Source organism: Oncorhynchus keta, chromosome 34, assembly GCF_023373465.1.
Source record: "Oncorhynchus keta strain PuntledgeMale-10-30-2019 chromosome 34, Oket_V2, whole genome shotgun sequence".
Taxonomy (NCBI): Eukaryota; Metazoa; Chordata; class Actinopteri; order Salmoniformes; family Salmonidae; genus Oncorhynchus; species Oncorhynchus keta.
Genome location: NC_068454.1, coordinates 23403662 through 23425442, shown reverse-complemented (window position 1 = coordinate 23425442; position 21781 = coordinate 23403662). Strand labels below are relative to the sequence as shown.

Sequence of the window (21781 nt, the reverse complement as noted above, 5' to 3'; positions counted from 1 at the left end):
GTCTCACTCTCCCCTTCCTCTAAAGCCTGGACAGGACTCAACGTCACCAAACAGACAAAATGGCCGGCCCACATACACGTTTTAGCCAATCAGAGCCTGAGATATTTATATCTTATATCCAGGCGTCAAATATTTTCTGTTTGCCTAGCAACAAAGGCAAGCACAGTATGGCGCGAGTGAGAGAGCGTCCTTAGCGAGAAGGAATCCAGAGACAATAAAACACTAGAATGCTGAGGAAATGAAAATAAAATCCTGCACGCACGCTCATCTCGTTCACCCTGTGTCAACGTGTCTATTGAAATAAATGGTAGCTTCAGGTAGAAATCGATATACAGTGTTTTACAGAAGTGGATAGTACACATTACATAAATGTACATATGGCCCATGTGCTACCATGGTAATCTGGATACGACTTTGCGTGATGACAAACCTGGCTAACGTCTAGGGCCCCATAAATACACTTTGGCAAACTAAATATGACATTGACGTCAAGGCGCATAATAACGCCATATGCTGCAACATTGTTGCCAGAGCATCAAGCTATTCTCGATCTATGTAATAGCGCCAAATTAAATGGGTTACAAAGTAACGTGCAAATCGAAGGTGATTCGAGGTTTTTCAAATCCAGTAGCGTTTAGAAATTATCAGCAAAAGCCTGTATGTTGCATGACTTCCCAGTTCTCGCTGGTTACGTGGTTATGTAACCCATTCATTGCGCTAACTGAAGCAACATTTTCTTTTAACTGACCTTTCTCCGAATGTATTCTTAGAAATAAGTTATATTCTGATGTGATTTGTGTAGTATAGTTTGCAGATAAAGCGAGTTTTAGCTTGCATAAACTTACCATAGCCTGTTCAATTTTGTTGTCTATGGCCACCACACTGGCTCCTGACGAACTGAAAGAATGAAAAGAAAAGAAGTCTTAATACACTGCATCGGTAAGAATGAATGAAAGCAACTACTGTCGATGTTGCAGATCTAACACCAGTCATTCAATACAATGAAATACAGTATAAATATCCTTATACAGGTGACATCACTTAGACTGAAGACCATTCTAGAGCCAAGTGTTCAGGGTGTATTGAATAGACCGCAGACTATTCATCTCAAATGCCACAAAAAAAGCCGTACATGTTCTATTACTGTCATCAATGTAAATCAACGAATGATATTTTACTGTCTTCAATGTAAATCAACTAAGGGGGTTATAGCTACAGCATTTCCTGGGCCAGCAATAAGCAAAGCCTTCCTAGTAATGCCCCATCACGACAAGTGCATTTTCTCTCACTGAGCCCAATCAAAATGGCAGCCTCAGCATTAACGTAAAACAAAGGCATTTGGCTATACTTTTATTTTAATAATCAAGTTCTCTATAATACATAGACTAAGTGTTGTATGATCCGTGTATAAAGCAGCGCTTCTTTCGGAATACAGAAATAATATTAGCTACCAGCAATAGGCATCCTCCTTGCAGCACAATGTCATCGTAAAATATATTTACCTATTGTCGAGCCTGACAGGTGAACTATCCGTGCTCAGTAACGAAGATAAAAACGAGATAGAAAAATTCCTCAACTGGCAAACACCGAGATCCATCGCCACTGTTGTATAGTACGGACTATTCATGCTATATCACAGATATAATCCAAGCTTTAAGCAACGAAAAACTCCTCTAGACGATTATCGTGTATCACAAATCACATTCTCTAGTTCCGTGTTTCAGAGTAGCGTTAGCAGGCACTTTATGTCCCCTCAGAAAAGCCTCGTATCCCGGGAAGCCTGAACATCTATCTACCGCTGCAGCACAAAGAATCTCCAAGGTCAGCTCATCTCCGCTCCGCTGAAAATCTGCAGCCCGGGGACATTTGCATAATGCATCTAAGAAAAACAGCGCTCCGATGCACCCGATTGGTGGAGGGATACTAATATTTGCATAATCTATGTAGAAAACGCCCCTACCTGCGGCTCAGCTGATTTCATTTTCATAAATTATTTAGAGGATGCACCCTCTGCCGAAACTGGGAAAAACCGGATGAGATGAGGAACACGACAGTACTTCAAAGACACAAAGGGACATGTTTACTTGTCGAGAATCAGGCTACCAAGAAATGTCTGAATACCAGGAATTACACACGAGAAATGGACAAATGAACAATTTATTTGGTACATTTACAACTACCAAAACGACTAAACGTGATGAAAGTGTATATTATGAACAAAAACGAATCAATCATTCACACAGTAGAAAATAACCTTTCAAGATCGTTGTGGATCCAAAAACAACTGAACATATCTGAATTGGATACAAGTTCTGCACGTCAACATACCGCCCCCTGGCGGTTACTATGAGCACAGCCCCACACAAGGTTAACAACACTCCTGTCCACACAGGATTTACTCAAACCATTTAAGAATACCCAATTACAACAAGTGAACAAATGCATTCAGAACTCTTCCAGCACGTTTTGTATATGTGCCAGGGACACAGGCCCCTCAAACCATAGATGAGTCAGATACTAACCAAATTCACTTGAAATGCTCCTTGCACCATGTCTCTATTTTAGATAGACGCATTTGCTAATTTTATTAGTGCTCCAGAAATTAGAACTGTTGCGTGTCAGTCCCCCCCCCAAAAAATAGCTTTAGCCACACAAAATACCTATTGACTGTAAGCAAAAAACTAAGGAGTGGGTAAGTGAATTGACAGGCAAGATGGATAATAACATGTACTTGTTTTGTTAATGTCCTCATGAAAATAATGTTAGAAAAATCTAATCAGAGACTGTAGACCTGTTAACCAAACCTCCTCGAATACCCTCAGCCGGTATTTGATTTATTCCAGAACTAGCACAGCTGATTCAAATGGTCACCTAATCATCAAGCCTCTCATTAGTTAAATCAGCTGAGGAGAGGTTTGGGAAACACTGCTGTAGACTATCCATCCAGAGTCCTTGACTTGTCTACACTAAGTCAGACATGTACCTGCCCTGTGCCCAACACACCTTACGACAACCATTACTGGAGATATTGGGCTTTTTCTACTCATGCCACCATGGCAAAACAAGATAAAATGACCACCCATTCTATCAAAAAGACAGCACAAACACACCATTAGACCTAAAGCACGGATTCAACTGATCACTTCCTCATATTTACAGACTCAGAAACTATAGGCTAGTGCCTGGTGGGGTGGCTTCTCCCTGACCCAAAGCTACACCTCTGAAATAAGAGCTGTAAGAACCTTTAGATGTTTTGATTCTGAGGTAGGAGATATCCATCAACTTAATTAAGGGGTTCATTTTAAATAGCGCTTTTCCAGATGCTCCAAGCACTTTCGATTGTATGGGGCAAAGAAACACAACATATCCATTATCTGTGTGCAGCAAGCAACTGGGTGATGCCATGGCAGCCATTTTGCACCAGAGACAAGCTCATCACAGGCTGATATCTGTTCAGTGCTGCTGAAACATTGGCGTCTGAACTAGAGGTCGACCGATTATGATTTATCAACACTAATACCGATTGGAGGACCCCAAAAGGCCGATACTGATTAATCAGCCGATTTTTTTTTTCATTGATTTGTAATAATGACAATTACAACAATACTGAATTAATACTTATTTTAACTTAATATAATACATCAATAAAATCAATTTAGCCTCAAATAAATAATAAAACCTGTTCAATTTGGTTTAAATAATGCAAAAATAAAATGTTGGAGAAGTAAAAGTGCAATATGTACCATGTAAGAAAGCTAACATTTAAGTTCCTTGCTCAGAACATGAGAATATATGAAAGCTGGTGGTTGCTTTTAACATGAGTCTTCAATATTCCCAGGTAAGAAGTTTTAGGTTGTAGTTATTCTAGGAATTATAGGACTATTTCTCTATTATTTCTCTATTATAGGACTATTTGTATTTCATATCGCTTTGACTATTGGATGTTCTTATAGGCACTCTAGTATTGCCAGTGTAACAGTATAGCTTCTGTCCCTCTCCTCGCTCCTACCTGGGCTCGAACCAGGAACACATCGACAACAGCCACCCTCGAAGCAGCGTTACCCATGCAGAGCGAGGGTAACAATTACTCCAAGTCTCAGAGCGAGCAATGTTTGAAACGCTATTAGCGCGCACCCCACTAACTAGCTAGTCATTTCACATCGGTTACACCAGCCTAATCTCAGGAGTTGATGGGCTTTAAGTCATAAACAGCGCAATGCTTGAAGCACAGCAAAGAGCTGTTGGCAAAACGCACAAAAGTACGGTTTGAATTAATGCTTACGAGCTTGCGTCTGCCTACCACCACCCAGTCAGACCGCTCTATCAAATCATAGACTTAATTATAACACACAGAAATACGAGCCTTAGGTCATTAATATGGTCGAATCCGGAAACTATCATCTCGAAAACAAGTTTCTTATTCCAGTGAAATACGGAACCGTTCCGTATTTTATCTAACGGGTGGCATCCATCAGTCTAAATATTCCTGTTACATTGCACAACCTTCAATGTTAGGTCATAATTACGTAAAATTCTGGCAAATTAGGCGGCCCAAACTGTTGCATATACACTGACTCTCTGCAATGAACGCAAGAGAAGTGACAATTTCACCTGGGTAATATTTCCTGCTAACCTGGATTTCTTTTAACTAAATATGCAGGTTTAAAAATATGATTTTAAGAAAGGCATTGATGTTTATGGTTAGGTACACATGGGAGCAAGGACAGTCCTTTTTCGCGAATACGCACCGTATCGATTATATGCAACGCTAGATAAACTAGTAATATCAAACATGTGTAGTTAAGTGATTATGATTGATTGTTTTTATAAGATACGTTTAATGGTAGCTAGCAACTTACCGTGGCTTACTGCATTCGCGTAACAGGCAGGCTCCTCATGGAGTGCAATCTGAGGCAGGTGGTTAGAGCGTTGGACTAGTTAACTGTTAAGGTTGCAAGATTGAATCCCCGAGCTGACAAGGTAAAGAGCTGTCGTTCTGCCCCTGAACAAGGCAGTTAACCCACCGTTCCTAGGCCATCATTGAAAATAAGAATGTGTTCTTAACTGACTTGAAGTTAAATAAAGGTGTTGCATTTATTTTAATTTTATTATTATTATTTTAAATCGGCGTCCAAAACTACCGTTTTCCGATTGTTATGAAAACTTGAAAATCGTTCCTAATTAAATCGGCCATTCCGATTAATCGGTCAACCTCTAGTCTGAACTACACCAAACTATAGCTTGAAATCAAAGAAATATACTTTCTCTTGTTATACAACTTCAGTACTTGGATGTACAGAATGCACATGGACACATGCCTTGCTTGTCACGGAAGACACCGTAAAGGCCTAAAGGTTGTCTTTTATGGTGATCCATCCATCTACAGTAACTGTCAGTAAAATGGCCTAGAGTTAGACAACAAAAAAAGCTTCTGTTAATTTGCGTAAAAGTTTTGGCTGAGAAAATTATTTCGTAAACTCCACATACACACACAAGCGCAGGCTTGCCTCAGGGAGCTAGAATGTGTGAATATGGACTTGACGTTCCAGGGGAGAGGATTGCACATTCTGCCTTTGAGGACTTCTGAACAACAAGTCCCTAAAGTAGGCCTAAAGCTATGAGAGCATTGTTTATTTCATAAGACAGGGCCTAGTGAGGGTTTCATTCTTGTTGAAATCCAGAACATTAACCATAGAGATCCTAGTTTCTATATTAATTTTAATGCAAACCAAACCATAACACGACAAGGATGTGGATGAGCATCCTAGTTGGCCTACTATGTGCAGCAGACAAAACCTTCACACATACAGGGGATTGAGTGTTGCAGTCTCAGTACTTCTGGGGGAAGAATGGAACAGTGTGGAACACTCATCCACATATCCAAGACATCATATACACACAGATCTCAAACACACCCTAAACACAACTCAAAAACAGACAAAAAAAACACTTCACACAACTCAACCCGTCCCACATTTTACATTCCACACAGTCACATACGACAGAAATCTGACTCCCGCTGTGTACAAGCTGTGTGCTGAGCTGGGATGATTTATGCAAGTTCCCTCTTTTACACATACTACCTGGGAGGAAAGGAGGGAGAGAGGATGGCTGGGATACCTGAGAGGACGGGTGGGATAAAGGGAGGGAGAGGGTGGCCACTGTTGAAGAATGTCTTAATCCTGCCAGCAGGGTGCAGGGATTAATACCAAACAGAGACACAGAGTTAGAGACACACACTAGAGCCTTGCACACAAATAAGAACAAATTCTTATTTACAATGACGGCCGACCCCGGCAAAAACCCTAACCCGGACGCTGGGCAAATTGTGCGCCTCCCTATGGGACTCCCAATCACGGCCGGTTGTGATACAGCCTGGAATCGAACCAGGGTCTGTAGTGACGGCTCTAGCACTGAGATGCAGTGCCTACGGAGCTGTGAGGGGAACGGCACCTCAGTACCTCCAGGCTCTGATCAGGCCCTACACCCAAACAAGGGCACTGCGTTGATCCACCTCTGGCCTGCTCGCCTCCCTACCACTGAGGAAGTACAGTTCCCGCTCAGCCCAGTCAAAACTGTTCGCTGCTCTGGCCCCCCAATGGTGGAACAAACTCCCCCACGATGCCAGGACAGCGGAGTCAATCACCACCTTCCAGAGACACCTGAAACCCCACCTCTTTAAGGAATACCTAGGATAGGATAAAGTAATCCTTCTCACCCCCCCCTTAAAAGATTTAGATGCACTATTGTAAAGTGGCTGTTCCACTGGATGTCATAAGGTGAATGCACCAATTTGTAAGTCGCTCTGGATAAGAGCGTCTGCTAAATGACTTAAATGTAATGTAAATGTGCCATAGACCGCTGCGCCACTTGGGAGCACATTTACGATAAACACAAAATAGGCTACTACATAGTCATTAAGGCCACCCTTTCATCCAGTTATTCACAGATCTATCAGTCATAGGAAAGGTGTCCGTCTTTACACACAATTCACAGAAAGTTGTTATCTAGTTCTGCAGGAGTTGGCTTGGTGTTAGTCTGAGGTTCAAACATAGCCCAGTGCTCAGTACTGAGTCCATCCAACAGTAACAGTGAATTAGAGGTCGACCGATAATGATTATTCAACGCCGATACCGATTATTGGAGGACCAAATAAGCCGATACCGATTAATCGGACGATTTTTAAAGATGTATTTGTAATAATGACAATTACAATAATACTGAAGACTTATTTGAACTTAATATAATACATCAATAAAATCAATTTAGCCTCAAGTAAATAATGAAACATGTTCAATTTGGTTTAAATAATACAAAAACAAAAGTGTTGGAGAAGAAAGTAAAAGTGCAATATTGTGCTATGTAGGAAAGCTAATGTTTCAGTTCCTTGCTCAGAACATGAGAACATAGGAAAGCTGTTGGTTCCTTTTAACATGAGTCTTCAATATTCCCAGGTAAGAAGTTTTAGGTTGTAGATATTATAGGAATTATAGGACTATTTTCCTCTATACCATTTGTATTTCATTAACCTTTGACTATTGGATGTTCTTATAGGCACTTTAGTATTTCCAGTGTAACAGTATAGCTTCCGTCCCTCTCCTCGCACCTCTATGGGCTCGAACCAGCAACACAACGACAACAGCCACCATCGAAGCAGTGTTCACCATGCAGAGCAAGGGGTACAACTACGAGAAGGCTCAGAGCGAGTGACGTTTGAAACGCTATTAGCGCGCGCTAACTGGCCAGCCATTTTACTTCGGTTACACCAGCCTCATCTCTGGAGTTGATAGGCTTGAAGTCATAAACAGCGCACAACGAGGAGCTGCTGGCAAAACGCACAAAAGTGCTGTTTGAATGAATGTTTACGCGCCTGCTTCTGCCTACCACCGCTCAGTCAGATACTTAGATGCTCAGTCAGATTATATGCAACGCCGGACACGCTAGATAATATCTAGTAATATCATCAACCATGTGTAGTTAACTGTTGATTATGATTGATTGTTTTTTATAAAGATAAGTTTAATGCTAGCTAGCAACTGTTCTTGGCTTACTGCATTTGCGTAACAGGCAGTCTCCTTGTGGAGTGCAACGAGAGAGAGGCGGGTCGTTATTGCGTTGGACTAGTTAACTGTAAGGTTGCAAGATTGGATCCCCCGAGCTGACAAGGTGAAAATCTGTCGTTCTGCCCCTGAACAAGGCAGTTAACCCACCGTTCCTAGGCCGTCATTGAAAATAAGAATGTGTTCTTAACTGACTTGCCTAGTTAAATAAAGGTATTCAAAATAAATGAAATCGGCGAACAAAAATATAGATTTCCGATTGTTATGAAAACATTAAATCGGCCATTCTGATTAATCGGTCGAACTCTACAGTGAATATACACAGGGTACAAACATTAGGAACACCTTGCTAATATTGAGTTGCACACCCTTTTGCCCTCAGACTGGCCTCAATTTGTTAGGTAATAGACTCTACAAGGTGTCGAAAGCATACCATAGGAATGCTGGCCCATATTGAGTCCAATGCTTCCCACAGTTGTGTCAAGTTGGCTGGATGTCCTTTGGGTGGTGGACCATTCAATCAAATGCAGCAGATGTCACAAAGTGCTATATAGAAACCCATCCTAAAATCCCCAACAGCAAGCAATGCAGATGTAGAAGCACAGTGGCTAGGAAAAACTCCCTGGAAAGGCAGGAACCTATGAAGAAACCTAGAGAGGATCCAGGCTCTGACTGTGCGGGGTGGAGATTTATAACAGTACATGGCCATTAAGGACAGATTTTTCTAATAGATGACCAGCATGGGCAAATAATAATCACAGTTGTTGTAGAGGGTGCAACAGGTCAAACATCAGGAGTAAATGTCACTTGGCTTTTCACAGCCGAGCATTCAGAAAGTTGAAAACAGCATTCTGATACACACAGGAAACTGTTGAAATTGAAAAACGCAGCAGCGTTGCAGTTCTTGACACACTCAAGCCAGTGCGCCTGGCACATACTACCACACCTCGTTCAAAGGCACTTAAATCTCGTCTCACCCTCTGAATGGCGCACATATACAATACATGTCTTCTTAACTGACTTGCCTGGTTAAATAAAGGTAAAATTAAATGCCTCAATTGTCTAATCCTTCTTTAACCCGTCTCCTCCCCTTCAATTACACTGATTGAAGTGGATTTAACAGGTGACAACAATAAGTGATCATAGGTTGACCAGGTGAAAGCCATGTCATGGAAAGAGCAGGTGTTCCTAATGTTTTCTACACTTCCTGTCCTCTTTGCCTGGAGGTGTCTTTAACCCAAATAAAGACCCAAATATACACCTGGGAAGCGCACGACCTAACCTCAGTCTACCTAAACACATACAACACGGTGACACTGCGACCAAAGCTACTTAGCCCTGAGCTATACTGGGCTCCATTCATAAAGCACCCAGGGGCATACTGGGACAGGCTTTCAGGAAGCTGCGCTTAACCAATGTTCTGTACCTTCTCAGTGTCACTGATCTATACGTACGCAGCCAATGACAAGCAGCATATAGCCGAGGTCAGAGGTCACTATCTGGCATAATGGAAAGGTTGAAAGCACAGTATTTATCAACCCCACCCTTAACCCAAACCCTAAATAAAAACAAATGATAATAAAAAAAAATAAGTAGGTAACATACATGGGCCATTCTGGCTCGGACCCAGGTATTTGAGCACCAATTCTGACAATACTGCTTCTTTTGTCCATTCAATATGTGATTTACTGACAAGCAGTTTATGGGATGGAGTATGGGCTCAACAGGTAGATGTAGAGGGTCCCTAAACACAGATCTAAGATCAAATCTATTAAAAGCTCCATGTAGTCTAACATTTTGACCATTATGTAGCTGGGCCTTTAGTGCCATATGGCTGCATATTGCATAGTTAAGTTGGAGACCTACTGAAGTCAGTGATTCTCTGATCCCAATCCCACACTAATATCAAGAAAAACACTCACCAACATCATGCATGCACCAACCACATACTAACCAAAGCCATGCAATCAGCATGCAACCTCCACGCAACCATCACACAACTAAACTGACAAATGAAGTGACACTTTAAACCAGTGGTTCCCAAACACTTTATTTTTTGACTGGAACTCAGTCAGGCATGAAACTTACTCTTGAAAGTTGTAATAGTAGAACGCACAAGGTGCAATTTTTAAATTGGGAAGTGCATCCTTGGTTCCTCTTGTCATTTTAGTTATTGCATACCTTAGAGCTATTTATAACTTATCAGAAATGTCCAGATCAACTATAACATGTCTCCTAACGTTTTTTTATTTAGGTTTTTAGATATTGTTGTAATTTTTTTCTCACTCAAATATCACATGAATACACATTAGATGTCAAAACGTATAGAATTGCAAGTAAAGTAGCTTTTAAAACACATTTTTTTGTTGTTGCAGGAAATAAGCTTTAAACATGCAAAATTCTCTCCACCAACAAGATGTGTGTGAACAGTTTGTCATTAACAGTGCCCCAAATGTGCAGGATGTTCCCCAAATCTGGAAAGGAGTGCCTCCGAGTGAAAATGTTTGGAAACCCCTTAGGGCTGACCCCAATTAGTCGACTGGTAGATTGCTTGGTCGACTTAGATTGTTTTAGTCCAGCAGTAGTACACACACACACACACACACACACACACACACACACACACACACACACACAGCTCAAAAAAATAAAGGGAACAATTAAACAACAATGTAACTCCAAGTCAATCACACTTCTGTGAAATCAAACTGTCCACTTAGGAAGCAACACTGATTGACAATAAATATCACATGCTGTTGTGCAAATGGAATAGACAACAGGTAGAAATTATAGGCAATTAGCAAGACACCCCCAATAAAGGAGTGGTTCTGCAGGTGGTGACCACAGACCACTTCTCAGTTCCTATGCTTCCTGGCTGATGTTTTGGTCACTTTGAATACTGGCGGTGCTTTCACTCCAGTGGTAGCATGAGACGAGTCTACAACCCACACAAGTGGCTCAGGTAGCGCAGCTCATCCAGGATGGCACATCAATGTGAGCTGTGGCAAGAAGGTTTGCTGTGTCTGTCAGCGTAGTGTCCAGAGCATGGAGGAGCTACCAGGAGACAGGCCAGTACATCAGGAGACGTGGAGGAGGCCGTAGGAGGGCAACAACCCAGCAGCAGGACCGCTACCTCCTCCTTTGTGCAAGGAGGAGCACTGCCAGAGCCCTGCAAAATGACCTACAGCGGGCCACAAATGTGCATGTGTCTGCTCAAACGGTCAGAAACAGACTCCATGAGGGTGGTATGAGGGCCCGACGTCCACAGGTGGGGATTGTGCTTACAGCCCAACACCGTGCAGGACGTTTGGCATTTGCCAGAGAACACCAAGATTGGCAAATTTGCCACTGGCGCCCTGTGCTCTTCACAGATGAAAGCAGGTTCACACTGAGCACGTGACAGATGTGACAGAGTCTGGAGACGCCGTGGAGAACGTTCTGCTGCCTGCAACATCCTCCAGCATGGCCAGTTTGGCGGTGGGTCAATCATGGTGTGGGGTGGAATTTCTTTGGGGGGACGCACAGCCCTCCATGTGCTCGCCAGAGGTAGCCTGACTGCCATTAGGTACCGAGATGAGATCCTCAGACCCCTTGTGAGACCATATGGTGGTGCGGTTGGCCCTGGGTTCCTCCTAATGCAAGACAATGCTAGACCTCATGTGGCTGGAGTGTGTCAGCAGTTCCTGCAAGAGGAAGGCATTGATGCTATGTACCGGCCCGCCCGTTCCCCAGACCTGAATCCAATTTAGCACATCTGGGACATCATGTCTCGCTCCATCCACCAACACCACGTCGCACCACAGACTGTCCAGGAGTTGGCGGATGCTTTAGTCCAGGTCTGGGAGGAGATCCCTCAGGAGACCATCCGCCACCTTATCAGGAGCATGCCCAGGCGTTGTAGGGAGGTCATACAGGCACGTGGAGGCCACACACACACTACTGAGCCTCATTTTGACTTGTTTTAAGGACATTACATCAAAGTTGGATCAGCCTGTAGTGTGGTTTTCCACTTTAATTTTGAGTGTGACTCCAAATCCAGACCTCCATGGATTGATCAATTTGATTTCCATTGATCGTTTGTGTGATTTTGTTGTCAGCACATTCAACTATGTAAAGGAAAAAAAGTATTTAATAAGAATATTTTATTTATTCAGATTTAGGTGTTATTCAGTGTTATTTTAGTGCTCCCTTTATTTTTTTGAGCAGTAATATATATATATATATATACTTATGTTAGTCATTAAAACTTGTTTTTCAACCACTCCACACATTTCTTGTTAACAAACTATAGTTTTGGCAAGTTGGTTTGGACATGTACTTTCTGCATGACACAAGTCATTTTCCAACAATTGCATACAGACAGATTATTTCACTTATAATAAATCCACTGTATCACAATTCCAGTGGGTCAGAAGTTTACATACACTAAGTTGACTGTGCGTTTAAACAGCTTTGAAAATGACAGAAAATGCCATGGCTTTAGAAGCTTCTAATAGGCTAATTGACATCATCTGAGTCAAATGGAGGTGTACCTGTGGATGTATTTCAAGGCCTACCTTCAAATTCAGTGCCTATTTGCTTGACATCATGGGAAATCAAAAGAAATTAGCCAAGACCTCAGAAAACAAATTGTAGATGCCACAAGTCTGGTTCATCCTTGGGAGCAATTTCCAAATGCCTGAAGGTACCACGTTCATCTGTACAAACAATAGTACGCAAGTATAAACACCATGGGACCATGCAGCAGTCATACCGCTCAGGAAGGAGACACATTGTCTCCTAGAGATGAATGTACTTTGGTGCAAAAAGTGCAAATCAATCCCAGAACAGCAGCAAAGGACCTTATGAAGACGCTGTAGGAAACAGGTACAAAAGTATCTATATCCACAGTAAAACGAGCACTATATCGACATAACCTGAAAGGCCGCTCAGCAAGGAAGAAGCCACAGCTCCAAAACACGTAACGAGGGATGGGCACGGTTATTCAGTGGTTTAAATGGTACATGTATTCATACAGAACCGTATGGAGACTTTGGGTTCAGTCCACACTGTGAACCCGAATGACTACTACTACTACTACTACACTAGGCCTGTAGGTCTTACCTACACTGTGTTGTATGCCTCGAGTAAATCTGAGCTGAAATTCTTTTTGACCCTATTCCATTAAAACAGAAAGAGCCTCTGCGCATGTTGTAATCAAAATTATAATCTTAATTGGCGCTTTTCAAACGGTCCTTTTGTGATGTGCAGCCGGGAACTAGTTCTGTATGATGGACTAGTTCCGTATTTCACTGGAAGAATAAACTTTTTCTTTTCAAAATTATAAGTTTCCGGATTTGACCATATTAATGACCTAAGGCTCGTATTTCTATGTTTATTATATTACAATTAAGTCTATAATTTGATATTTGATAGAGCTGTCTGATTGTGCGGTGTTAGGCAGCAGCAGGCTCGTAAGCATTCATTCAAACCGCACTTTCCTCCATTTACCAGCAGCTTTCCACAATGCTTGAAGCACAGCACTGTTTATGACTTCAAGCCTATCAACTCCTGAGATTAGGCTGGCAATACTATAGTGCCTATAAGAACATTCAATAGTCAAAGGTCTATGAAATACAAATGACAAAGTGAGAAATATATAGCAGTCTGCAGCGCGGGCAAAAAGTTGCTCCAGAACACCCCCCCCCCACCATGAAAAAAACCCTGCACCTACACCCCCAAACTACTTTCCGCAGCTATGCTTGCTACTGTAGCTAGCTAGCTTCTTTGCAATGACTTGGTGCAGTCAAGAGAGGCACTACCAGATGGTATGATAGACACACTTGTTGATGCAATAGGTAATCTAACTAGCACGAGTCGGTTTGGCTACTTTCGCTATCTTCCTCCGTGCCACACATACCGGCCCCCGCACCTCTTGCCCTTCCCCCACCCTTCTGCTACAACCAGCGCAGCGCACCAGCTCTCTCAAGTCACGTGATCAAGTCTCCATTGCCATTTTAAAATTACGTTCTATACCTCTTCAACTACAGTCTTAAGACACTAACCCTGTTAGCAGACATGGTAGGGGAGGACTAGGTCAGTATTGTCAACAGTAGACTAGATCCAGTAAGGGGGGACTACTAGGTCAGTATTGTCAACAGTAGACTAGATCCAGGAAGGGGGGACGAGGTCGATATTGTCTCCAGTTTAAGTCTTAGTTTACCTCTTAAGGTGCTGCTCCAGTTCCCAGAACAGCAGCTTCATGGCCATCTCGTCCTGGCCTTGCACCCGGACCACCCGCTCTCTCATCGGGCTGTTTGTTCACTCTCCTCCGATAGAATAAGATATTCCTCTTTTCTAGTCCCTCGCTCCCTTTCTTTTTATCTTCTCTGAGTCCCACCAGAGTGTGGAGAGCAGTGGTAGAGATGGGGGGACAAGCCAGGGCTGCGTGTGTCGGTTGGTGTGTGTGTGTGTCAATCCTCTGCATGCGTCTCCAAGGCAGGAGAACTAGCGACTGATTGAGCAAAAACAAGTGTAGGGCAGACGTGACATCACAGCGAGGTCATGTGACCTAGTTACATAAAAGCATCAACACAGATTAGCTTCTGCCCTGATGAGCACCGCTTCTACTCCTCTCCCTGGTGAGCCCTCTCCCTTCAGAGTGGGGTACATTTGGAGCCCTCTGTGTTTAGGACGGACCCCTGACCCCCATTTAAGGCAGGGAGTCTGGCCCCTGTACTTGAGCCAGGTCTTTTCCTGTCACTTCTCATCAGTAGGGCGGGCTAACAGTGGGCTTAACACCTGCACGCACAGAACGAGTACAACACACACGACTGCAGACTATCAGCCAGCAGCCTGGGTCAGGGGAACACCACAGGCAAGGACAAAGCAGGGGGGGCTTACCTGTTCAAATACACTGTGGGCTGAGTCAGAGGGGGGCTTTGTTGGTCACATGTCTAACTGTTGCAGTTTAGCCTAAAGAACACTGACCTGATCCATGATGAGACATTAAATCATACACAACTGACCACATACTTCATGCGCTATCCAATAACTTTTATTGATTACGACACCTTTTAGGGCTACAAGTGCTCTGATTGTTGGTAAATTCAAGTGAACGATTATGGAGGACTAGTGAGGCCCAAAGATGGTGATTTGGTGGAAAATAGTATGTCGTAGAACAAACTGTATTTTTATTGTAATTGTTCTCCTAATTATGCCTGGCCAAATTAACCCTGAGGGGATTGATCCAGTCATATTGTATTTGTTTGGGAAACAGTGGGTTAAAGATGCTGCCCCTGTAATTTCAGTCTAATCCCTACCATATATAATAGCCTACTTATTACACAACTCCCAGTTTATAAATAGCAAGTCTTAACATTCACTGTCTGATGGTGATTCCATGTAGGTCTATTTTAAGAATATTCCCCAGTTTATACTGTCATATCACCAATGGGACATCTCGGCTCTCATTTCCATAGCCCAAAAATGTGACTATACCGGAAGTTTCAAGCCTGGATAGGACAACTTTGGATAGAGTAATTCACTGTGGGAAAATTATGAGTAGCCATTTTGGCATTAGGTTGTGGCGTGAGAGAGGTAGAAAGGGAGAGGGTGAGAGAGGTGCCATTTGAACATTTGGGCTGACAGCAGCAGGTCAAACAACAGAGCTCAGTCCTACTCTCTCCGGCTCTCACCAGGGGAGAATGGACCAGATACACCGCCTCAGCACGTTGCTCTGTCTCAGAGAGCGAGAGAGAGGAATTGCCAGGGACCTCACGATACGGTATTATCACCATACTTGGGTGTCGATACGATATGTATTGCAATTCTCAAGATTCTATATGTATTGTGATTCGATACAGCAATTTTATTGTGATTTGATGTTCCAAATATATTGCTCACTATATGTCTGCTGCAGAGAAACGAGAAAGCATGATAAAATGAGTTGATCATTCATGGAAATAAAAAAAAGTGCTGAAAACATTTTGGCCCACTACTAAAAAAAAAGAAAGAAAAGATGGATTACAAGCTATATGATGATAAATACCGGAGTTGACGTAGGTACACCCTACTAGCATTCAATAATTCTACCTAGTGAAAAAAACAAGTATGGAGTCAAGTATCGATATAATATTGTCCAAAATAATACTGTGATAGTTTCCCCCCCCCCAAAATCACTAAAAATCATGTGGTCAACTGGATCCAATACATCTTGATAGGTTCAGATAAAGCTTTTACAGCCCACCATTCAACAAGTATGCTCAAACATTAAGATCAGTACAGGTCTACTAAGAAAGGTGTTTGTAAGAAAAACAAGAGCAGCAGGTATGACTAATGTGGCGTGAAACCTGGTATTAGCAGGACTAACACTCCGAAAACACAAACACCTGATGCACTGCTCAAAGACCTGTTGAACACACAGCGCTCAAAGAGGATGATCTGGGGCGGGAAAGCTGGCAATTCTTACATGAACCATGAAGGGGCAACAGAAAGAGGGAAGACAGAAAGCAGAAAGAGAGACAGAAAGCAGAAAGAGAGAGAGAAAGCAGAAAGAGAGAAAGCAGAAAGAGAGACAGAAAGCAGAAAGAGAGACAGAAAGCAGAAAGAGAGACAGAAAGCAGAAAGAGAGACAGAAAGCAGAAAGAGAGAGGGGGACAGAAAGCAGAAAGAGAGAGGGGGACAGAAAGCAGAAAGAGAGAGGGGGACAGAAAGCAGAAAGAGAGAGGGGGACAGAAAGCAGAAAGAGAGAGGGGGACAGAAAGCAGAAAGAGAGAGGGGGACAGAAAGCAGAAAGAGAGAGGGGGACAGAAAGCGAGAGGGGGACAGAAAGCAGAAAGAGAGAGAGGGACAGAGACAAACAGAGAGATGGGGAAAGAAACAGTCAGTCGTGCCTGCATCTGTAACAGTGGTGTCCCTCCAGTCAGTCTGTGTGGAGCCACTGGGCTGTTGATGTGAGAAGTGACAAGGGGGGGCTTTACTAAAGCCTAGAACCAACTGCTGCTCCCCTCCACATGTAACCACCAACACAGCTAGGCCACATCAGTGTGTGTGGTATGAACTGGGGCTTATCCACAGAGACAATGGCAGAGCTGTCCGATTTGGGGCGATGGGAGAGGAAGAGGGGACGATGACACTAGAGTGAAGAGGAGAGGGAAAGAAGGAGGGGGGGGGGGCTCTATACATTGGCCTAGAACATGATGTTCTAACTCCAGGCGGCTAGACAAACCAGAACATTACTTCCACTGCAGCAGCTGAGGGGATTGGGAGGGCTAAGCTGAGTTGGATGTATAATACTGCACACTCATCAAATGTTAGGGGTCAGTCACATGTTATAGTGCATTATATGGACCCCCTGCGTGATAGCTTAATCAAACGGGATTGGTTGGCCCTTCCACACTAACCTGGACACACACACACACACACACACACACACACACACACACACACGAGACAGATGGATGGTTTGTGATTGTAAATCCAGACCAGGCCTTCACACTACCTGCTGGTTTGAACCAGATAATAGATCATAATCCATAATATATTATGTACAAATTGTTTTTCTTTAATGGGAAATTAGACTGGATAAGTCTAGATAAAAATGCATAAAAAAATAAAATAATCATACAGTATTCATGTGAAGTAACCTAGTACAGATCCTCATCAATATACTGTCAGTATAAACTAAATGAACAGTGTGTCAGTAATCAACAATGCCAAATTCAGCACATACAAGCTCTCACACACAATTAGGCAGATTTTTTCACGAATAGGTATTTTGGCAAACCAGATCTGGGAACAAAAATAGAATTGGGCTGCCTGTGAGAACGCAGCCATATTACCTGCCACAGTTAACAGAAGGGTTAAGCTGAGGGCAGATGTGTTCATGTAGAGCAGGCCTGGACAATTATTTTCCATCGCAGGCCAGAATCATATTACAGGATTATACATGTGTATGACTGTGTTGACAGATATCTACTGGAAATCACATCCAGATATGCTACTAATTTAACTTTAAAATGCACAGAAATAAACCACATCCACATTCTCCTTTTGGTAGGTATTTTCATTTTTAAACATGCAATGAACTACACGGAGGGTAAAGTACACTGTGCATTCAGCACCACGGACAGAACTCTTGTTAACAGGTATGCACAAAAACACAAGAGAGAGAGAGCGCTCAACATTACATTTAAACGACTCAATCAATTCTCTGATGGGCATTGACTAGAGCAGTGAAGTCAGGTCTAGTTTCTGACGTCGCTATGGGCAGGATTTCTGAGAGGTGAGAGTCAGTAAGAGATTATCTGTGCCTTGACGTCTTATAATCTGTTCACATACATAGGTTGACCCAAACAGTACAAACATCTGAGCAGAACTCCTAATCTTTGGAAAGTTTTGTTCATCAAGAGATGCATAGAACCTCATCAGTGACATTGTTTGAATAGTTCTCCAATCGCTGCATCACTCTGAAGATGGATAAGCTCAAGTTGCAGGTCAGAAGCATTATCCACATTGAAGGTGAAAGGAGAGGAAACCAACAGCATGTCATTTCCCAACACTTTGAAATCCTCAACATTCACTGTTCAAAGCACGCAGCAGCGTGTATACTTCTCCCCGCTGGTCATCTGATAGGGAACAGACTAGTAGTGTCAGAAGGTGGGTGAGATTGTTGGCTTCTACTTGGCAGGTCAGGATGAGTCATTTTCCCTTGAAGGCTGACAAGGCTGTACATCTAATGTGCAAAAATGACCTTCCCTTGTAGTTTGGAATTCAGTTCATTCATGAGGGCCATGATGTCCACAGTGAAGGAAAAAATCAGCCAACCATTCTTTATCTTGCAGTTGATGGGATTCCACATATTTCCTTCCATTTGCAAAAACTCAGCAATCTCCGACTTCAGGTCCCGCACCCTTTTAAGCACCTTCCCCAAACTCAGCCATCTCACGTTTGTGTGGAAGGGGAGCTCTGCATGACCCGACTGTCTCTTCCAACAGTGAGACAAACTGGTTGTGGTTTAATGATTTTGCTCTTAAGAAGTTTACCACTTTAGTGACTGTATCCACAACATGGCTCATTTTCAGAACACATTTACAGAGCACCTTCTGATGAAAAATGCAATGCGGGAAAATTATTTTCTGATCTGGCTTCAGCTCAGCTACTTGATGTTGTATCCTTTTCAAAAGGCTAATGTTTTTTTCTGTCAAGTTTGGGCACCCATCAGTGGTCACACTGGATAACCTTTCAATACTCAGTCCCAGCTTTGCCACACACTTAACCTCCTCCAATAAATATTTCCGTGTGGTTGTGTTCTTCATTGACTGCACTGAAGCAAGCTCCTCGGTAATTGCACAGTCTGGGGTTATGCCTCGTGTCACATGCATCACTGCTCTCATCCAGGGCCAAGGAGAAATAGGTGAAATCCTTTACCTCGTCTTTCAACTGTTGTTCCATATTCTCTGCGAAGTCCACAACACACCATGTCACTGTTCGTCTTGACAGAGAAACTTTTTTTGTCGGGGCAAAGTACTGCTGCAGAGTCAAAAAATTATTTAATTAATTTGCCCTCAGCGAAATGCTTGCCATCTTTATCACTTTTATGGGACAGTACATAGCTAGCTCTCGCAATTCCGTTGTTTTCTGAATGCAGTTGTCAAAAGTCCTTATGCAACTGAGAAAGCAACTCTTTCGATGCCCTCTGCTCAGAAGACATATTCCTATATTTCTCTGCATGCTTTGTCTGGAAGTGTCAGGACAAGTTGTAGTCTTTCAAGATAGCGATGCTCTCTCTGCACACAGCTTTACCTGATACCTCAATAAATAAATATTTCGATGTCCACTCTTGGCTGGAACACCCTACATTCATTGTCTACTTTCCTTTGAAAAACTAATTTTAGCACAATTTCTCGCTAGCTACTATTTGCAACTGACGTGTGTGTCAGCCTGTCAGTCACTGTCTGTCCTTATGAAGTTATTTATATGTGCCTTCAAAATAAAAGTCCCACAAGCGGTGGGAGTTAAATCATGACACAAAGGTGAGTATTCATTGGGCTTTTAATTTGAATAACAAATACATTCTTCAAAACTTTACAATCACAAATTCTTCATGTGACCGGAGCATGATTACGCATACGGCCCCTGGGCCGGCCTTTGCCCATGCCTGACGTAGAGTGTAAACCAGCCACCTGCTTTTAAATGCATTGGACAGGCTTTGTGCTTTTCCCAAAGATTCTTTAGAACTAGAGCAAACACACGTGTCAAGTGTACTATAAGTTGGAGGCATTGTGTTCTTGTGGACTGTTGCTCTGTTAGCGGGTAGTGTGTTCATGCATGCATGTCCGTATTTGTGTGATGTGCTCTGTACTCCTGTGCAGCTCATGTTCTACTGAGCAGCAAAATGATAATTTCTCTTGCGTTCATTGCACGCAGAGTCAGGGTATATGCAACAGTTTGGGCTGCCTGGCTCATTGCGAACTAATTTGACAGAATTTTATGTAATTATGACATACATTGAAGGTTGTGCAATGTAACAAGAATATTTAGACTTTGGGACGCCACCCGTTAAATCAAATACCGAAAGGCTCCGTATTTCACTGAAATAAACGTTTTGTTTTAGAAATTATAGTTTCTGGATTCAATCTTATTAATGACCGAAGGCTCGGCTTTTGTGGGGCGATGGGTAACGATGCTTCGAGTGTTCCTGGTTCGAGCCCAGGTAGGGGCGAGGAGAGGGACGGAAGCTATACTGTTACACTGGCAATACTAAAGTGCCTATAAGAACATCCAATAGTCAAAGGTATATGAAATACAAATAGTATAGAGAGAAATAGTCCTATAAATACTATATTAACTACAACCGAAAACCTCTTACCTTGGAATATTTAAGTCTCATGTTAAAAGGAACCACCAACTTTCATATGTTCTCATGTTTTGAGCAAGGAACTTAAACATTAGCTTTTTTACATGGCACATACTTTGTTTTTGCATTATATAAACCAAATTGAACATGTTTCATTATTTATTTGAGGCTAAATTGATTTTATGTTTTATATTAAGTTAAAATAAGTGTTCATTCAGTATTGTTGTAATTGTCATTACAATATAAATATATATATATATATACACACACACATTTTTTAAAATAATATATATATAAAAAAATGTATATATATATATATATATATATATATATATATATATCTATATCTATATATCTATATATCTATATCTATCTCATATATATCTCATATATATCTATATATATCTCATATATATCTCATATATATACATCTATATCTCATATATATCTATATCTCATATATATCTATATATCTATATAGATATAGATATATATTTTATAAATTGTCCGATTAAATCGGTATCGGCTTTTTTGGCCCTCCAATAATCGGTATCGCCGTTGAAAAATCATAATCGGTCGACCTCTAATGGAGATCCCCAAAAATAACACAACACTACCAGATTTTCAGCTCAAACTCCCCCTGCCCTCCCACCCAATCCATCCCTCTCTTCATCTGTCCATCTGTCTGGTCCGGCATATCAAATTGGGTGTCAAATGAAAGCTAAGAGTATCGATTCTACCAGAAAAGGTCTTAAAAAGGTATCAGAAATGCATCAAAACACAATGTTCACAGAATATCAACACATATTTAGTTAAATTGAGAAATATCTTTAAGAAATATTGCCCTGTAATTCCGTTACCAAAACCCTGCATATTTTAAGAT

At 42.1% G+C, this 21781-nt stretch overlaps 1 protein-coding gene across 5 annotated transcripts in view; it reads right to left on the bottom strand.

Moving 5' to 3' along the window:
• tsc22d1 (TSC22 domain family, member 1) overlaps nt 1-21781 on the bottom strand; it is a 65393-nt gene that overhangs the window by 2366 nt on the left and 41246 nt on the right. The window contains exons 1-2 of one of the 5 annotated variants that reach the window (XM_035749541.2): nt 14263-14528; nt 846-897 (exon numbers count right to left, since the gene is read on the bottom strand). In XM_035749541.2, the coding sequence (XP_035605434.1) occupies nt 846-897; nt 14263-14348 (138 nt within the window). In that variant the 5' untranslated portion in view covers nt 14349-14528. Of the gene's footprint in view, nt 1-845; nt 898-1502; nt 1903-2522; nt 2546-4859; nt 4934-14262; nt 14529-21781 lie in introns of those variants that run through there. The other 4 variants (XM_035749542.2, XM_035749543.2, XM_035749540.2 and 1 more) reach the window with 4 other exon arrangements.